The following is a 20,600-nucleotide window of genomic DNA, read 5'->3' on the forward strand; positions in this document are numbered from 1 at the left end:
AGAGTAAAGCTCTGAAAGTAGTGAGCAGTCTTGGAGGCTGTCTGGGATGAATGTGTGAGTTACCTCATCTCTGGAGCTTTGTTTCCTCATCTGTTTCCTGGGTGTGTGCAGTGCTTATCATGCCAATAATATATTAGCTAAAAATTCATTGAGCATTTATTATGTATCGTTTTTATCAGGTCTTCACAATACATTTTGATATTTGCAGGACAAGTAGTGTCATTCTCATTTTATAGATGAGGCTACTGAGTCTCAAAGTTGCTTAAGATAAAGTGCCAGCAAGGTTAGGCTCTGGGGATTGGAATTTGGAGATTCTGATTTTTGTCCATTTTTCTTTCCATAACCACATGACATCTTCTGCATATGTGCCACAAATGATGGCTTTAATGATGAACTTGAATCATCAAGTAAATATTACAGATAATATATCATGTTTAAGAAGGCAGGACAATAAATTATAACTTTTAGAAAAGGTTCTATCTAAAAGTTCAAATAAAATCAAGAAAATGTGGTTCTAAAGGAACTAAGATTTGCATATGTGAAAAATAAACTTATTTGGGCATCATATTCCCGGGTTTATAAGTCAGGCATTATATTAGCTAAATTTTAGTATCAAAGGATAGAGTTTCCTTGAGATGTATCCTAGAGTATTCCTCTATGTTTGCTTAAAGCCATGATTTTCCCAGTCCGTGACAATAATGGATAAATTTTAGAGATATTGCTTTAAAAGCCACCTTAAAATATCCTCTTACTTTTCTAGAATTGCTACTGAAGAACTAGGAACAATCTTCCATAAACACCTAAAACCTTTTTTCTCTTATTTCTCTTCTGAAATCAGAAGTAACTTGTTTCCTTTATTTGTCTTGAATCACTAGGTCCTCTTCCATATTGCAGATGACTTCTGTTTTGTTCTGCTTTTTTGTTTGCAAGGAGAAAAACAGGTGAATTGATTCCTAGGGCATTTAAAATCTTTGTTTCACTAAAAGTCTTTGATTGTTTGAAGATGGACCTCTTGGAGTCTTAATCTGAAGTCTGGTCTGAAAAGACATGGAAGTGTTAGTCACTCAGTCATGTTCAGCTCTTTGTAACCCTACGGGCTGTAGCCCACCAGGCTCCTCTGGTCCAGGGGATTCTCCAGGCAATACTGGAGTGGGTAGCTGTTCCCTTCTCTAGGCTATCTTCCAACCTAGGGATCGAATCCAGGTCTCCTGTATTGCAGGCAGATTCTTTACTGTCTGAGCCTCCAGGGAAGCCACAGGTCTGGTCTGCTCAGTGTGAGCTTTGGAAATATTTACTGCTTTCATCTGGCTCAGATGGTAAAGACTCACCTGTGATGCAGGAGACCCAGGTTCAAACTCTGGGTTAGGAAGATCCCCTGGAGAAGGAAACAGCAACCCACTCCAGTATTCCTGCCTGGGAAATTCCATGGACAGAGGAGGCTGGTGGGCTGAAGTCCAAGGAGTCGCAAAAAGTCAGACAAGACCGAGTTAATAACACTCACTTTTCTGGACTTGATATGCAACACTGCCTAGATCCATGAGTCACATATGTATCCTGAGGCCAATAATGCTTTTTTCAGTGTTATGAACCTGTCTCTCTTCTATCTTCTCCATCTTACACTGGGTGTGGGGGGCAGGGTGGGAGTGGGTACCTGTTAAGATGCAGATTATTGGGCATCACTCCTGCCCTCTGGAATAATAATCTCTAGTGGGAGGGGTGTGGTGCCCAGGAATATGCATTTTAACAAACTTTCCAGATGATCCTTCTAATATTGCCATTTGAGGATCCATGATCCAGGTGGTCCTTTGCACCTCAGTAAAGACTCAGCAGTCAGTTCAAATTTTTTTCCTACAGACAAAGCTAAGCGGCCATGATATTAAAAGACACTTGCTTTTTGGTAGAAAAGCTTTGACAAACCTAGACAGTGTATTAAAAAGCAGAGACATCACTTTGCTGGCAAAGGTCCATCTATTCAAAGCTATAGTCTTTCCAGTAGTCATGTACAGATGTGAGAGTTGGACCATGAAGAAAACTGAGCACTGACGAATTGATGCTTTTGAACTGTGGTGTTGGAGAAGACTCTTGAGTCCCTTGGACTGCAAGGAGATCAAACAAGTCAGTCCTAAAGGAAGTCAACCCTGAATATTCATTGGAAAAACTGATGCTGAAGCTCCAATACTTTGGCCACCTGATGCAAAGAGCTGACTCACTGGAAAAGACCCTGATGCTGGGAAAGATTGAAGGCAGGAGGAGAAGGGGACGACAGAGAATGAGATGGTTGGATGACATCACCGACTCAATGGACATGGATGTGAGCAAACGCCGGGAGATGGTGAAAGACAGGAAGCCTGGCGTGCTGCAGTTCATGGAGTTGCAGAGTCGGACACGACTGAGCGATTGAACAACAACAAAAGCAAAGCAACCACCCTATTACAAAAGCACTGCTTTCTGGCTTGAGACCTGTGCTGCTTTTCTGCTCTTGCCTGGTGTTCTGTCTTCAAGCCAATTTCAGCGCTTAACTGCTCAGTATATTGATTTAAAATGGCCTCAGCCATGTTGTGAATTGTGAGTGAGAAATAAAGCCAGCCTTCTGTTTGAAAGGTGTGAACTTGACTACGAGCTATCTGTAATGACAACGCCTCTCAGGAGAGCCTCCTGTTACCTGGAGCTACACAGAGAAGCATACTGATCTTTATCTTAGAAAGACAGAAATCAAAGTGCAACGTGTTCCTTCACTATATGGCTTTCCTATTTATCATGCAAGCTTTGATTTTAACGTTTAGTCCCATACGTGCCATGAGTTTATATGCAGTGGAAAGTGAAATGGTTTTGGCATCCAAATAATGAATTCTCTTAAGGGAAGTGCCAGCATGGGATTCCAACTGCCTGATAGAAAGGAGAGTTTGTGTTTTACATTATCCTTTTATCATTTGAAACTTCTGGGTTCTGTAGGTTAAATGCTGTCAGCTGCTCTTCAAAGAAATTTTACTAGCTCTTCACTCTTAGTTCTTACATAGTTTGCGCTTTTTATGCATTTGATTCTTCCCCTCTGCCTAAATTACAGAGGATGAAACATCAGATGATATGCCTAAAATGGCTGTCATCTCAGAGAAGGAACAAGGAGACTGCTTTTTCTTTCAGTTGGTGGCCTAGTGACCAGATTATGTATTTTATAATAAAAATGCACTTCCAGTCAACAGTGAAAGGTGAATTCATTTTGATCTTATAATAATGTCATGGAGTTGTATGAATCTAGGCATTGGTTATGCAATTGCCATAGGATTGGTGTTTAGTAATAAAAGACACAGAACTGGTTGAACAACAGAACTTAGAACATGAGACAGATGAGAAGAATCTATATAAGAGGCATGGAGAATCATAGATCTGAAGAGGCTATTTACATTATTTAAATTATTGGGCGTTTCCTTTTTTAAAGTAATCTTATTACAATTTCTCAATATGTCAGCAAAACAGTCTTTCTCAAGGCAGAAGAGAAATCTGAAGTAACAGTAAAACTCCTTTTTTGCTTTTTATCATTGTTTTTATTTGATATTTATTAGGCATTTATTTTCCAATTATAATTTCTTGGGGTCTTTTAAAATTGTCCCTCTGTCATTATATAGTGGAGGTCATCTATTTTGGTTTTAACAGGGTAACTGATTATATTTACATGGTCCTGAAATAGCAACATGTGTTCTTTGTAAAAAAAAAATGCAAAAATTTACCAAAAATTATGAATAAAATATAAATTCACATGAAAATCTACAACTCAGGGGTAACGTCTATCAGTCTGGATAACTCTTTTATCAGACACTTCTCCAAGTATACATACAAACAAACAGATAGTTTTAAACTTTAATGCAAATGTGATCAAACTCAACATGCTGTTCTAACCTTTTATTTCCCCCACTAGGACACATATCATCAACATCTTTTCATAATTACAGAATTATGTCATTGTGCTATTTCCCACTGTGTAAGTTCCATAATTTATTTACTCATCCCTATAAATGAACTTTTCCCCTGCTATTTTGAAACGTACTTCCAGACTCATAGTACCACTCTATATATATCAGGTAGCTGAAAAAAGAATTTCAATGCTATTAAGAACTCTGCATCAGATTAGTAAACTGAGTCTCAGAAAGGCTGTTACAAAAAAGGCAGAGTAAATGGAAATGCCTATACAAAAAAAACACAAAAAACTCTACATCAGATTTAGACGTAAGCATTAACCAAGTTACAGTAACATTAAGCATTATGACACATTCTATCTCTTCAGCTATTTTTAATAGCCTTCTATTTTCAGCCTTGATAAATAAACTTGTAAATTTGTGTTGAACCAGACTTAAACTGTCATTATCCCATTATTTTTCATCTGAGTGAAATTATTGAGGCAGATATTTTGAGGAGATGAAGAAGGCTGGTATCTTTCAGAGCGCAAAGTGATTTTGGAATGTAAAGAAATTCTTTGAGTTGAGTTTCACTGAAGTTTGTAACTTACCCATTTTCCTGAACTATGAAACTATAAATATCTGGGCTAAGGAATAATTTCTCTTGATAAACAAACGATTAAGAAATACTGTAGACACTAAAAACAAATCTTAAATTTACAGTGTTAATGTCCTAAAATAAAGCTTTGGACATGGAATTCCTGGGTCCAAGATTATGGGTAATTGACATAATGATACATATAATTCTAGGAAAGTCAAAGCAATTTTTATTAATACAAACTGCATGAATGTATCTGTTTCCCCACTCTCACTGACATAAGGTTTAGAGAATTTATAATTTGTCAATATGCTAGATCAAAAAAATGTTGATTTAATTTGTATTTCTTAATGATGATAAATATCTCTTCATATTTAATAAGCATTGGTATATATTTTGCCTTTTCTGGGCTACCTCTTTGCCTGTTTGCTATTGAACTTCTCATCTTTCTTCTCTGAGAGAGTTCCCTCACTTCATTTTATGACTTCTCTGTATAATAAAGATATGAAATTATATGTCACATTTAATATTTTCTTAATTTGTCTTGCATGTTTAAATCCTCCTTATAGTGTCTTTTAATTTTCTATATCAGAAAGAAGTTTATTTTTGTAACAGTAATAATTTTTTAATAATACAAAGATTTTGATTTTCTACAATCTGAAATTCTGTTTTTGTTATACAGAATACAAGATTTATAAACTTCAAACAACTCTGTGATATATAAACACTTTGCATTTATTTTGGCTCTATTATTTTAGTACTATTTCTATTTGCATTATACTCTTGTGAATAAAAACATCAACTTACAATGAATGGATTTGCTATTCTCCATTACAGATGTGTTTTTGAGTCTTCAGTTCAGTTTAGTTCAGTCACTCAGTTGGACTGGCCCGACTCTGCGACCCCATGAACTGCAGCACGCCAGGCCTCCTGTCCATCACCAACTCCCAGAGTCCACCCAAACCCATGTCCATCAAGTCGATGATGCCATCCAACCATCTCATCCTCTGTCGTCCCCTTCTCCTCCTGCCCTCAATCTTTCCCAGCATCAGGGTCTTTTCAAATGAGTCAGCTCTTCGCATCAGGTGGCCAAAGTATTGGAGTTTCAGCTTCAACATCAGTCCTTCCAATGAACACCCAGGACTGATCTCTCTTAGAATGGACTGGTTGGATCTCCTTGCAGTCCAAGGGACTCTCAAGAGTCTTCTCCAACACCACAGTTCAAAAGCATCAATTCTTTGGCACTCAGCTTTCTTTATAGTCCAACTCTCACATCCATACATGACCACTGGAAAAACCATAGCCTTGACTAGATGGGACCTTTGTTGGCAAAGTAACGGCCATGCTTTTTAATATGCTGTCTAGGTTGGTCATAACTTTCCTTCCAAGGACTAAGCATCTTTTAATTTCATGGTTGCAATCACCATCTGCAGTGATTTTGGAGCCCAGAAAAATAAAGTCAGCCACTGTTTCCACTGTTTCCCCATCTATATGCCATGAAGTGATAGGACCGGATGCCACAATCTTAGTTTTCTGAATGTTGAGCTTTAAGTCAACTTTTTCACTCTCCTCTTTCACTTTCATCAAGAGGCTCTTTAGTCTAGGTTAACACCAAAAACTCAAAAATTGGCTAATTTGAGAAAATCTTAATTAAAATTTAGAAATTAAAAATGAAAAAATTAATTTATCTACTTACTATGAAACCTTGTTTAGGAAACTGTAATTTACAGAAACATTTTTACATGTTAATTTTATTTGCTTCTCAGAATTACCCTGTGAGTTGGGTATCATTATGTCTGTTTTATGTATGTGAAACACTGAAGCATTGAGAAATTACATAAGATCATTTTCTGACATAAGGTCATAGAACTAATGAGTATACGAAATGACCAGAGCTTCAGTTCAGGTCTTTTGAGTGCAGAATATGTATTATTCTTTTTAATTCTCCTCTAGTCTAATTTTACTTTTCTACTATAATAAAAATGAAAAACAGATGCTTAATGACAAGCTTGTCCAATCATCTGTAGATAAGTGACTTCTCTAAAATGAATAATGTGACATAAAGATATTTTCATTGCATCCACAGAAGGGATTGATCTGACAACCTGAGGTTTGATATAGTCTGAGCATTTAGTGAGGAGAAGAAGAACACATTATATTGTCATTTTGGCTTTAGAAATTTTAGCCAAAGAAATCAGGGCAGTTCCCGACAGTCCCTTTTCATAGCTGCTGAAAACGTGCATCATATCCCTGATGAATTCTCCTGTGGAGCTAATTACCTGGAGGAAGGAAGGAGGCAAAGATGAGCATCCCCTGTGGACTTTTCTCTTGCAATATACATTTTCTCCTCAACCCACCAAGGCACCAGAAACTGGCATTTTCTCAGAGAGGCCATGTAACCTGAAATATTAATTGAGGGCCGACAGATTAGCAAAACAAATATCTGGTAGAAAGAAAACTATAAGCAGAGACCAGAATCCATACAGCAGACCTAGAGAGGTGAAATGAAATTCTTCTGCCTGTTACCTGAAGATGCTTGTGCTTATCAAGGGTGTATATCTTTATGTGAGTTTTTTCTGTTGTTTGTTTTTGGGGGCCACGCCATGCGGCATGCAGGATCCTAGTTCCCCAACCAGGGATCAAATCCATGCCCCTGCTTTGGAAACTCAGAAAGTCTCAACCACTGGACCACCAGGAAGTCCCAAACATGTATGTCTTGATGCTGACTTATCTATCAAGGAGTTCCCGCTCATCTTCCCCTCTTGCCATGATCCCTCTCTCTGATGGCAGCTCAGGCAGTGGGCACCTATTCCTCAAAACAGCCTCAAACTCATTCTCCTCAGTTAATCTCTTTAGACTCCCAAAAGGAGACGTAGCACAACAGGATTTTTACCTGATGCTCTATTAGTTCTTTCTCCTTTTTTTCCCCCCAATGGGAATACCTTGGTTCTCTTTCTCAGCTACGTTAACTGTAGTGTAACTTGCTTTAAAGCACTTTCTGAGAGAAAATTTACACAACCACAACCATTTCTGCTCCAGAAAATAAGATTTCTCTTAGGGCAGAGAAGGAACAACTCAAGGGTGATATGTTTTGTGCATAATATAAAAGGATTCTTTTTTTCTTTCATAATACTTTAATCTTGTTAAACAGGTATCAAAACAGCTTTAAGTTAGAGGCATCTGCAGCTACATATTTCCCTGTCCTGGTCCTATCAATGTCAATATACCATTGACATTTACTTATTGCAAGTTCCTTCCTCTGTCTATTTGTGACTGCATTTCACAGTGTGCCTTTACAAATCTCACCATTTAGCTTTTAACACCCAGGAGGTCACTTCTCTCCTGAACAATTATGGTACTTGAGAAGAAGAGGAATACTCCTGAGACAAGTGTTGCCAGATTTAGCAAATAAAAATACAAGCTGTCCACTTAAATATGAATTTCAGATAGACAACAAATATTGTTTGGTATACACATGTTCAAGATACTTATTTATGGAACATACTAGTCTATGTGTAATGTCATAATAAAGATTATTAAAACCTTATGCTAAAAATTATTCATTACCTATCTGAAAATTTAATGAGGTATTTTTATATTTTATCTGGCAATCCTATGTGAGACCAGTTTTTAGATTCTATAGAGACCAGAGGTGGACTATGTCAGAGTAAGCAGCACATTTTTTAACTTTCTGAATAAGCAGGGGGTAGAATAGTAGTCTTTTCCCACTAGAAATGGCATAGGAAGGGGTACTAGTTCAAATTAATATACCTCTCAGGTTTGATCCATTCTGCCACCTCAGAATCAGGGTGGATGATAAGATATATCTGCTTGATAGTGTTTTATAAATCACTGCTTGAAGCTATTCTTGGCTTCTTTTGCATCTTAATTAATTGTTATTCTTTCATACTTCTTCCCTGAGGGATTTTTAAAAACTTAGACTCTATAATAATCAGTAAATTCCTAGGTCTATTTGTATGTAGATATTTAAGATTTTTGAGGATTGGTAAGATTTAATGAGATTTAGAATGAAATGTAATTGTCAATAGTGTCTATTTAAAAAAAAAAAGCTTCTCTAGAGTTGAACTAAAACATAGTTCCTTCAAAATATGTCTGAAGGTCCAACAAAGGTTTAATGTAACTACCAGTGGTGAGAATTCAAAAGAGTCATATTGAAAATCCCCCTCAAATTCTGAGGGCTTCCTTTGTGGCTCAGTGGATGAAGAATCCACCTGCAATGCAGGAGATCTGGGTTCGATCCCTGGGTTGGAAAGATCTGCTGGAGAAGGGAAAGGCTACCCACTCCAGTATTCCGGACTGGAGAATTTCAGGGACTGTATAGTCCATGTGGTAGCAAAGAGTTCAACACGACTGAACGACTTTCACTTTCAAATTCTGAATGTAAAACTGGAATCTTAATAGACACTAAAACTGACCTGATTATAAGTCTAGAATATTGAGGTCAACACATGTCAAACAGTTGGAGTAACTCTTTGATAAAGGAAGTCTGTTGCCACATTTCACAGCTGCACAGTCATCCACTGACCTTAATATTTTAGAAACGAGAATTTAGCTCCTACTTCAACCCCTATTTTTCTCAACTTAAAAAACTGACATAGTCTGGACTTAAGATGGAGGAAAACAGAATCTATAAAAGCCACAAGGTGGCAATAGTGGTAAAGAATCCGCCAACGCAGAAGGCACAAGAGATATGGTTTCAATCCCTGGGTTGGGAAGATCCCTTGGTAGGAAGTGGCAACCCACTCCAGTATTCTTGCCTGGAAAATTCCATGGACAGAGGAGCCTGGTGGGCTACAGTCCATAGGGCTGCAGAGAGTCGGACATGACTAGCACAATAACTATAAAGCTACTACCAGTTCAGTTTGGTTCAGTCGCTCAGTCGTGTCCGACTCTTTGGTTGTCCATCACCAACTCCCAGAGTTTACTCAAACTCATGTCCATTGAGTCGGTGATGACATCTAACCATCTCATCCTGTCGTCCTCTTCTCCTCCTGCCTTCAATCTTTCCCAACATCAGGGTCTTTTCAAAGAAGTCAGCTCTTCACATCAGGCAGCCAAAATATTGGAGTTTCAGCTTCAACATCAGTCCTTCCAATGAACACCCAGGACTGATCTCCTTTAGGATGAACTGGTTGGATCTCCTTGCTACTACCACTTCCCTCAAAATTCTATAACAGAGTAGTAGATTAAAGATGGCCAAAAATTCTTTTCTCAAAGTGAATAATCTCTTTCCCTTTGAATCTAGATTGATCTCAGGGACTTGCTTGATCAATAGAATGCAGCATGTAAGTGACATGCTGGGAGTTTTGAGACAATTTTATAGGAAGCCTTTTGACTTCCATCTAGAACTTCTTCATATACTCTCTCTGGGAGTCCTGAGTTACTAGATAACTACCTGAGACCACTTAGCTGGGAAGACCACCCAAAGGCCCTTGAACTGATCCAGTAGAGTCTAGCTTCCTAGTCCCTCCATCTAGGCAAACATATGAGCAAAGCTATTTTGGCCTCCACACCAGCCCATTTACCAGCCAAATACTACCCAGGGATCTTTTATTGAGGACTCAGGAACAGTACAGCCCAGCTGAGCCTTGCTAGAATTACTGACCCCCTGAGATTGTGATACGATAAAATGGTTTTATCTTAAGCCACTATGTATTAGAGTAGTTCATTAAGCAGATAACCAGAAAAAACAAGGATTTATTGCTCTTTACACTTAAAAACAGAATGAAGTGGAAGAAAAGAAGGATAGGCTGATTAGAGAAGGTCAAAGGGGAGAGCGGAATCAGCTCCTCTAAAACGAGATCATTGTGTTGGACTTGAATAAAAGATGAGTTAGGGATTTAGAAGACTCAGGGAATGTTTAAAAACTATGTCAAAATTTTTGGCAGGCTGCTACTGTGATTTTGGGTCACACTTACAACTCTGGTCCAACTTCTTAGAGATTCAGAGGGAAAACAGCAGTAAAGTCTCGCTTCATGCAGATGCTGTGAACAGTAATGAATAAACATGACAAATAAATATGCTGAAAATAAGAAGTGAAAATGCTAAATATGTTAGAAGCAATCTTTACACCTACTGAAAATCCTTCATCAGATGATTTCAAGTTGGAGGTGTCTCAGGAGAAAATAACTTTGAAAATACAAACAGATTTTATTTTTTGTACTTTTATTGAAAAGGTACATTTAAAAAAATACACAGACATTTTACCATTTACAGATTGCAGATATAGATGCTCTAAAAGAGTTCATTCTATTTTGCTGTCTTATACCTCTTGCCCCTGATATCACAAACATTCCAGTCTTGTTGATATCAGCTTACAAACGGGGGCATGGGAGCATGACCTGCAACAGATTTCAGTGAACAGAAAGACAGATTGTTCAATTATAAATTTTTTTAATCTTCTGTACATTATTGCATTAGGGAGCCACAAAATTATGTAGCATCATTACAAGTGAAAACAGGTTAAAAATGAAGAAGATAATGACGTAGAAATACATAGATTCATTGTCTTCTTGCAGAGTGCACGAGAGGTGCAAAAATGTGCAATTTAGGAAGCTCGTTTTCTGTTTGTATACATTTGCTTAGCAACTCAAAACTGGTGAGGAAGCTCCAAAATAAGTTAAACAAAAATAGCAGACAGGTAGTAATCAGAGCTATGTTATATGGCTTTCTATTTCGTTTAAATATCACCAAATAAAATGTAAAACAAAGAAAATACATTATTTTATCTTCTGTTCTCTCAAAGAGAAAATTCAAAGCTACTTTGCTTCCTAACATTTACACAGCAACTAAAAATGTTTAATTCAGACAAGAAATACAGATCTAGTACTACACAGGATACAACAGCACTTGGGTCTAAAACAGTACAGATCCCTGTCAACAAGGGTACACCAGAAGGAAAACGCGGTGATGCGTCGCTAAGATGGTAGCCACAAGCAAGCACTTGTGTTCATCTATTTTGTTCCACACTAGAATGTGCCCAGTTGGATTCCAGGATTATTTACAGACGTGTGAGGAAGACCCTAGTTTTTCAAGTCTGTCAGGAAAATATTCCATATTGTTTCTAAGCCAGATCACACCCATGGAAAAATCGTCAGAGAATGATATATATGCACATATATATTTTTTTCTGACAAACACATTTGCAAGAAACTCAGTATTTCAGATACACAAACTGAATGGGGGAGGGCAGGGGGAGGAAAGAGGGAGACAAAGCTTGTGCTGCTCAGGTTCCGAAATTCCAGGAGCGACCCCCCCCAAAACACTCTTGAATCTCAGGGACTTACTCTTTGGAGTCGGCTCAGGGAGGCCTGCTGCATTCTGCAGCGGGGGGCCGCACTGCCACTGAAAACGCTCCAACTGCCGAATCCTTTTGGCTTTCCTGCCCTACTTCCCTACGGCCTCAACCGCCTGGGGGCTTGCGGAACCTCAGTACGGGGCGAAGAGGATGGAGGCGGGGGTCGCGCGGATGGGGCCGTGGCCCGGCCTCAGCAGAGCGGGCGGGATGGCTGCGGCCTGGAAGAGCGAGGCCGACGGCCGCGGCGGCAGAGACAGCGCGGAGGACACGGCGGCCGCCGCCAGGGGCGAGGACAGGAAGGCCGGGGCCAGGGGCTTCATCATGTCCTTCTGGAATGCAAGTTTGGCCTGGCAGAGGGAGAAAACCACGAGGGGGGTGGGGAGAGAGTTTTGAATGATGGCAGCACTGATAATATTTTCCTAAGTAAAAACTAACATTCAGAAGTCAAAATTTAAAAATCTTGACCCCTCTAGATTATTTTCACAAAGCTTGGTTTCAAAGTCTCTTGGCATATGTTAACTATAATTTGTTTCCATTTCAACGCTTGTCTGGTGGGTCCTTGCCCCTGGGCACTAAAATGGAGGAAAGCCTCTATGAATGGATACTGAAGCTATTTTATGCTGCAGCTCACAAGGAAAAACCAAACATGCCCAGAAGTTTTCCTGTGTAGATTGTGGAGGAGCTCCATTCAAAATTCTGGCTTGTCTTAACCCACAATGAGGCTTTTAAGAGAATGTGCCTTCACCTCACATCTTAAAAAAGCTGCACTCGGTTAGGTAACTGGAGTTCGGGACAGTGGGGACCCATGAGGAGTTAAGAAGACACAGTCAGTTTATACCTCTCTGAAAATCTGCAGCTAACTCAGAGTTGTCATTGGTAATGATTGTAAGTGGGCTAGAAACTATCTCTGTTTAAAAGAAATCCCAGGTGGAATCTGTAAAGTAAGAAATCATTCTTAAACCCTCTCTTTTGCAATCAGGAGGAGCTTTGCAAGCTGGATTTGCTTAATGCTCGTAACACCTGCTTGCAGCATCCATGGAGCTTTGGAAAAGCTGGGGGTAATGTCAGTATCACCTCTAGCTGGCCAATCCCAGCTTTCAGGCTCAGACAGAACACCACACTGGGCTGAGTCCCAGGGAGATTAGGAAATCCTTCCATCTGGGCATTTATATGACATCTATTGGTGGAGCCCATTGATATTTTTGCAAAGAAATGGAAAATAGCACATAATGAGAGCAGGTAAGACAGGCTAACTCTCAACATGCCTGCTAGACAGGGAAAGGGAAAGGAATACACACAACCCATGTGCTTTCTGGAAAAACAGAAAAACACCCCAGAAGGGAGGAGGATATTAAGTAGATGCACTTCATTTTTGGAAAGCAGTCCCTTTCCCCAAGTGTAACATGCTCCAAGATTCCTCAGGCATCACTGCGCTTGTTCCCAAGACTTTATTTTTGTTTATATGCTAAAGAAGGGAATCTTCAGAAAAGGTCCTGTGAACAGTAAAGTATTGGCCCTTAAAGAGGTTCAGTTTCTTTCTTCTAAGCAATCTATCTTCAAGGTGTCCTACAGAAGGGACTAAGTTCCTTCTAAATTTCCTCTCTATGAGGGCTATTTAAATTCAAAACCCTTTCAGGACCAATTGTCCCCAGACCTTCCTTACCCACAGTCTCTGCCCCAGCCAGCAGGGCTGCCCCACGACAGGTGAGCAGGCAAGGTGAACTTACTGCTAAAATGCTTGGGCTCCGCTGGAGTTTGTTGTAAGGGCTGTATTTCGGCTTTAATGGCTTCCCAGCAACTCGATCCTTATGCCTTCGGCTAGAAATGTGCTGAAAAAAGTTTGATGCATTAGCTGAATTGAAGTGTGAGTTTTATGCTATGTAAAATGTATTTCCTAGACAGAATAATATGTCTGGTTCCTGAAAATAGTACATGCTGAGATCAGGTTAAGAGCTGGTTCCTTCATCCCCAGTTCTAGGTCCCTGGTTCCGTGGTGAGGTGGGTAAGATCACCACACTCTCTGAATTAAGATTTGCTCCCCATTACATTGTCACGCCCCTCTCCCTTTCCTTTCTCTATGGCACTCCTTCAACTTTGCCTGGTATTACCACTGTGACTAGGGGCTTCCCAGGTGGCACTAGGGGTAAAGAATCTGCCTGCCAATCTAGGAGATGTAAGAGACACAGGTTAGATCCCTGGGTTGGGAAGATCCCCTGGAGGAGAACATGGCAACCCACTCCAGTGTTCTTGCCTGGAGAAATCCCATGGACAGAGGAGCCTGGTGGGCTACAGTCCACGGGGCACAGAGTCGGATGGGGCTGAACAGGCATGCATGCGCCACAGTGACTGATGAATCTGTCTCACTAAGCAGATTTTGGGTCCTTGGAAGACAGACTGAACCTCTACTATCTTAGAAGTCCCCGTTCAGCTGCAAGTGACCGCGGTGCTCCTTGGTCTATAACACCAAGCCTGGAATCTGACATGTAGTAATAGTAAGTGAAAAATAAAACTGTCAGTCGCTCAGTCGTGTCCAACTCTTTGTGACTCCATGGACTGTAACCCACCAGGCTCCTCTGCCCACGGGATTCTCCTGGCAAGAATACTGGAATGGGTTGCCATGCCCTCCTCCAGGGATCTTCCCAACAGAGAGATGGAACTCAGGTCTCCCTCATTGCAGGCAGATTCTTTACCATCTGAGCCACCAGGGAAGCCTGTAGTAACAGTAGGTGCACAGATATTTAGTACTAACTTTTTCTTCCACATAGCACTTGCATGTTGTATATCATAGGCATCCTATAAGGTCAGGAAATTTAACTGTGAGCACAGTGAGAACCATTAATATAGACTAGGGATACAGTCAAAAGATACCCAAGCAACAGTGACTACTAATTCAGGGTACATTACCTGTTTGAGTTGAATTTCTGAATTAACGTGAACATCACAGATTTCACAATGAAATGTCTTGTTCTGTAGTCCTGACCCCTTACTGCCATTCTGCATCTTTAATCTTGATCCAGGTCTTGGATAGGACTTAATTGGGCCAGCCCCATTACGAGCTTCAACCATAGTCTTGTGTTTAGATCCTAAGACAGAAAGAAATATATAGTAAATAGCTATTTAAGAACTATATGAAGCTCTTGAAAAGTTTATCTTTTGGTTGAATTTCCCAAAACTTTTTGAAATGACCTTTTTAATGCTAATCTGGTGCTTCCCAGGTGGTGCTAGTGGTAGAGAAACTGCCTGCCAATGCAGGAGATGCAGGAGACTCAGGTTCCATCCCTGGGTCGGGAAGATCCCCTGGAAGAGGACATGGCAACCCATTCCAGTATTCTTGCCTGGAGCATCCCATGGACAGAGGAGCCTCATGGGCTAGGTCCCCATGGTCAGAAAGAGTTGGACACGACTGAAGTGACTTAGCATGCACATAGATATAACATTTTCATTGAAAAATAAAATGAAACCATGAGTATAAAATAAATATGAAAATATAGAGAAGCATAAGAAAATAAACATTACCTCTGTTTTCACCACCCAGAGATAACCACTGTTATCATTTTAGTGTATTTCTTTTCAGTTTCTTTTTTTAGTATACTAAAAAAATATATATTTTCAAAATTGGGATCATGCTAGTGAAATATCCTGAAAATTTCACACATCAAATCATATTTTCCTATAATTTTGCTGTAATGGCTGAGTAATATATTCTATCATACTAGGTTACTATAATTCATTCAACATTTCCCTACTGAGGGACTTTTAGCTTGTTTCCATTTTTTTCTCTTAGAAGTGGGTTACAGTGAACATTGCGCATAGAGAGAGATTTGTCTTCATCTCTGTCATTTCATCATAATGAGTTTGGGGAAGTACTAGATGCTTTTGAGAAAATAAAGAACAGAACAAATTTTATCTCCAAGCTGCTTTTGCCTTGCTGTTTCTAAAGTTGTTACACCATACTTTCTTAAAATCACCCCTTTGAATCAAAAAGTAAAGAAGACTGTACAAACCTAATGTCTGAACAACAAAGGACAAGGTATTCTGATGGGAAAAGCTGGATCTTGTTATAAACATTACTTAAATTCAAACAGTAGCTGCTAACCTGTGTTGTGTGCCTCTAGCTGTGACAGGGAGTTCACAGCCACTTTGCATAGTGAACAATAAAGCAGTTTTTTGGCTTTTTCTTCTTCTGATTCAGAAACAGTACCAGGCGCTCCATTGGTGCTCTTGGAGGGAGAAGTGGCTCCTCCAGGTGGCAGGGGTGTGGTGCCAGGTTTGGGAAGAAAGGAGCCACCTTCAGAACTTGATACTTGATTGGAAATGCTGACTTTTAACTTCCCTTTTTCTTCTGAGAGAGACACACGAGAGAATGTTAAGGCCTCATATACCATAAGGACAAACAAACTGACATAAAGGAATTAAAAATAGAAATCTGATTTCTATACTGCAGTTTTAAAAACATTTTTATTTTATATTGGAGTATAGTTGATTTACAATGTTGTTTTAGTTTCAAGTATACAGCAAAGTGATTCAGTTATACATATACATATACCCATTCTTTTTCAGGTTCTTTTCCATATAGGTTATTACAGAATACTGAGTAGAATTTCCTGTGCTGTACAGTAGATCCTTGTTGTTTATCTATTTTGTATATGGTAGTTTGTGTATATGTTAATCCCAAACTCCTAATTTATTTTTCCATACGCCCCACCTTTCCCTTTGGCAGGCAGAAGTTTGTTTTCTATATATAGTTTTGTGTGTGTGTGTGTGTGTGTGTGTGTGTGTGTATGTGATGCAGATTTTAGTTGAGATTGATTGGAAAAAGAACTCCATGGCTTCAGTTCCCATATCAGGTCACTGAGAGGTCATGATGACTCCTGAAACATGACTTTGTTCTCCCACTTGCAGCAGGTAACTTTCTGTCTGATACCCTTGAGTTATAAATTTTGTCCCTTTAATATATAGGGAAACCAGCTACCTTCCAGTCTGATTAAATGATATAATGGTAACATGAAATAAGACATGCAATGGCAGTTTCATTTGACTGCCATGTTTTAATTATGACATGGAGAACATAAAGTTAAAATTCAATTTTTATACCAAGTTAAAATTTTAACCTTGGGGAATAGGGCAGAGGGGAGGGAAGAAACATAGTTAATTTTGGTTATGATTGGTTAAGCTTTTGCTGCTCTTTGAATGGCAATGCAATTTACCCAAAATAAAAGATTCAAAGATTCTATTCATTATACTTAATAACTACTGCCAGTCTGAATCATAAGTTTTAAATAATGACATTAACCACAAGCACAGTATGAGGATTAGCCAAATCATTTACAGATGTCTTGGCATTTTGATCATGTAGCTACCAAATGCTTATAATCCTCAAGGCCCGTGTTCAGGCTATAAGAGGGGTCAAAGTGACTTTAACAGAGTCTAACACTTTGGGGTTCATTTGCTATTCAAGAAAGACTCTGTTCAGTGACTCCTTTGGGAAAGAAGCTGGAGCTTCTAAGGCAAATACAAAATTCATCACAAGTTTAACCCTAGTAGAGCCTTGCTCTTAGAAAATGTCTGTAGATATGCTGATAAACTCTCATTAAGAGAGAAAGGGAATTAAAACTGAATATTTATTTAAATGCCCTAATCATGTACCATGGACCTGGATGACCAAGAAGGAAGGAAGGATGAAGGAATGATAAGGTTCTGGGTGTCTCTTCTTTATTTGGGGCAAACCAACACTTCCACACACATCAAAAATAAGGGGAGATGGTATTCCTGCTTAAGTGATTTAGGGATCAGCAGTTGATTTCCATCGCTTTTCCTGAGTTGGATTCATCTAGGTCAAGACTAGACACAGCAGGGATACTGTAGATAAATTTCAACACCTGGGTGGTATTTAGAATAAAGGAATGCTCAGATCCCTTTTAATCCTTGATTTCCACAATCTATAGTCCTTTTTAGAAAGTTTATTAAAACTTGAGGATACCATGAAGTGTGATGGAAAAGATCTCAGGCTTTTACTAACCTGACCTCAAATAGTATGAGAGAAGGAAGTAAATCATTCTTCCTAAAGGGTAATAGTAAGTAAGTTAGATTGAAGATTACTTCAGGCCTGGTATTCTCTTCTCTATAAGGATCCCTCAGATTGGATTTGCAATTTTCTAGAACTCACAAAGCAGATATGGAGTTGATAATGGCAGAAAGCAAAGAGGAACTAAAGAGCCTCTTGATGAAAGTGAAAGAGGAGAATGAAAAAGCTGGCTTAAAATACAACATTCAAAAAACTAAGATCATGGCATCCAGTCCCATCACTTCGTGGCAAATGGATGGGGAAACAGTGACAGACTTTATTTTCCTGGACTCCAAAATCACTGTGGATGGTTACTGCAGCCATGAAATTAAAAGATGCTTGTTCTTTGGAAGAAAACCTATGACAAACCTTGACAACATATTAAAAAGCAGAGACATTACTTTGCCAACAAAGGTCCATAGAGTCAAAGCTATGCTTTGTCCAGTAGTCATGTATCGATGTGAGAGTTGGGGCATAAGGAAGGCTGAGTGCCGAAGAATCAACACTTTTGAACTGTGGTATTGGAGAAGATTCTTGAGAGTCCCTTGGACAACAAGGAGATCAACCAGTCAATCCTAAAGGAAATCAACCCTAAATATTTACTGAAGGACTGATGCTGAAGCTCCGATACTTTGGTCACCTGAAGTGAAGAGCAGTCATTGGAAAAGACCCTGATGCTGGGAAAGACTGAAGGCGGGAGGAGAAGGGGGCAACAAAGCATGAGATGGTTGGCTGGTATCATCAACTCAATTGACATGAGCTGGAGCAAACTCCAGGAGATAGTGAAGGACCGGGAAGCCTGGTGTGCTGCAATACATGGGGTTGCATAGAGTCAGACATGACTTAGTGACTGAATGATGCAAAGCAGAGAAATAATTCAGTAATCTTTTAAGATCTGTTCCTGTGGTGTTACTGTGTCTTGTGATGGAAACTTAAGTTATCGCGTAGTGAAATCCTTCTTGGCTTCAAGCAATTCATAAAATATTTTATATAAATTCCTGAAGAATCTGACGTGTTTTAGTCATTTAGTCACTCATTCTGTCTTTTATTCATATCATTATTTTAATTTCCCTTATGTTGACCTCCCTCCTATACTCTTACATGCTGCTACTGCTGCTAAGTCACTTCAGTCGTGTCCGACTCTGTGCGATCCCATAGATGGCAGCCCTTATATAGAACTTTATAATTTACTAAGTGCTATCACTTACATTATCTTTTAATCTCTTACAACAAACTTGTGAAAAACGTAAGGCTGAAGATTATTTCTACCTTAAAAATGTGGAAACGGAAGCTCATCAATATTCAAAAACACCCCACAGATTAGTAGGTAGCATCAATGAGCATGATCTTTTCTGTAACTATTCACCATGTAATGTATTAATCTTCCTGCACAGAGAGGACTTCAGGTCGCATTAACATTATAAAAGGCATACATTAGTCACCTGGAGATGTAAAAGAGCTGTTTATTTGTTTTACAATTATAGCTTAGTTTAAAAGCATATTTGCCTTAAAAACACTTATGATATTCAACAATCATCTGATTCAGGGTACACTGAGAAGATGGACAAAATTATATCTTTTTCCTCTGTGTCCCTATTTCTTTAAGAAAAAGTACACAGATTTCCTTTTTACCTCTCCTTTTCAAAAGAGGTCATTTACTCATTAACAAGTGTATATTAATAATATGCTAACTGCTGACAATGTGCTAGGTACTGAAGAGCATAGTTTTGATAAATAAAGTAGGTATAGACTTTAAAAAGGGCTTCCCTGGTAGCTCAACTGTTAAAGAATCTGCCTGCAGTGCAAGAGACCCCGGTTTGATTCCTGGGTTGGGAAGATCCACTGGAGAAAGGATAGGCTACCGACTCCAGTATTCTTGGGCTTCCCTGGTGGCTCAGATGGTAAAGAATCTGCCTGCAATGTGGGAGACCTGGGTTCAATCCCTGGGTTGGGAAGATTCCCTGGAGGAGGTCATGGCAACACACTCCAGTATTCTTGCCTGGAGAATCCCCATGGACTGAGGAGCCTGATGGGCTACAGTCCATGGGGTCACAAAGAGTCAGACCTGACTGAGTGACTGAAATAACTGAAGCAAAGCATAGCAGAGACTTTAAAAAAGTAATAGTTTAGCAGGGGATTTAAGAAATTCATTCAGAGATCTCTAATTTATGACAGAAACTGGCAAGAGGCATGAGAATCTAGAATTGAAAGAAATTATGTTTGGTTAGGAAGAAATTTTTCACTAAGGAAGTGGCATTCTGTCTAGGTTTTGAAGATCAGTTTAGGTCTGAATTTGGCAATAAGGAGTTCATGATCTGAGCCACAGTCTGCTCCAGGTCTTGTTTTTGCTGACTGTATAGAGCTTCTCCATCTTTGGCTGCAAAGAATATAATCAATCTGATTTCGGTGTTGACCATCTGGTGATGTCCATGTGTAGAGTCTCTCTTGTGTTGTTGGAAGGGGGTGTTTGCTATGACCAGTGCATTCTCTTGGCAGAACTCTATTTGCCTTTGCCCTGCTTCATTCTGTACTCCAAGGCCAAATTTGCCTGTTACTCCAGGTGTTTCTTGACTTCCTACATTTGCATTCCAGTCCCCTATCATGAAAAGGACATCTTTTTTGGGTATTAGTTCTAAAAAGTCTTGTAGGTCTTCATAGAACTGTTCAACTTCAGCTTCTTCAGCATTACTGGTTGGGGCATAGGCTTGGATTACCGTGATATTGAATGGT

General features: G+C 39.3%; 1 protein-coding gene across 8 annotated transcripts in view; it reads right to left on the reverse strand.

Annotated features, from left to right (window-relative positions):
* Positions 1-10,657: 10,657 nt before the first annotated feature.
* Positions 10,658-20,600, reverse strand: part of ZNF385B (zinc finger protein 385B) — a 333,103-nt gene continuing 323,160 nt past the window's right edge. For 7 of the 8 annotated variants that reach the window (XM_043487744.1, XM_043487743.1, XM_043487751.1 and 4 more), the window contains 4 exons: positions 15,903-16,148; positions 14,711-14,889; positions 13,534-13,635; positions 10,658-12,153 (listed from right to left, as the gene is read on the reverse strand). In XM_043487744.1, coding sequence (XP_043343679.1) covers positions 11,938-12,153; positions 13,534-13,635; positions 14,711-14,889; positions 15,903-16,148 — 743 coding nt within the window. In that variant the 3' untranslated portion in view covers positions 10,658-11,937. The remainder of the gene's footprint in view (positions 12,154-13,533; positions 13,636-14,710; positions 14,890-15,902; positions 16,149-20,600) is intronic. The other variant, XM_043487745.1, reaches the window with a different exon arrangement.

The sequence above is a fragment of the Cervus canadensis genome, chromosome 15 (assembly GCF_019320065.1).
Source record: "Cervus canadensis isolate Bull #8, Minnesota chromosome 15, ASM1932006v1, whole genome shotgun sequence".
NCBI classification, from domain to species: Eukaryota; Metazoa; Chordata; class Mammalia; order Artiodactyla; family Cervidae; genus Cervus; species Cervus canadensis.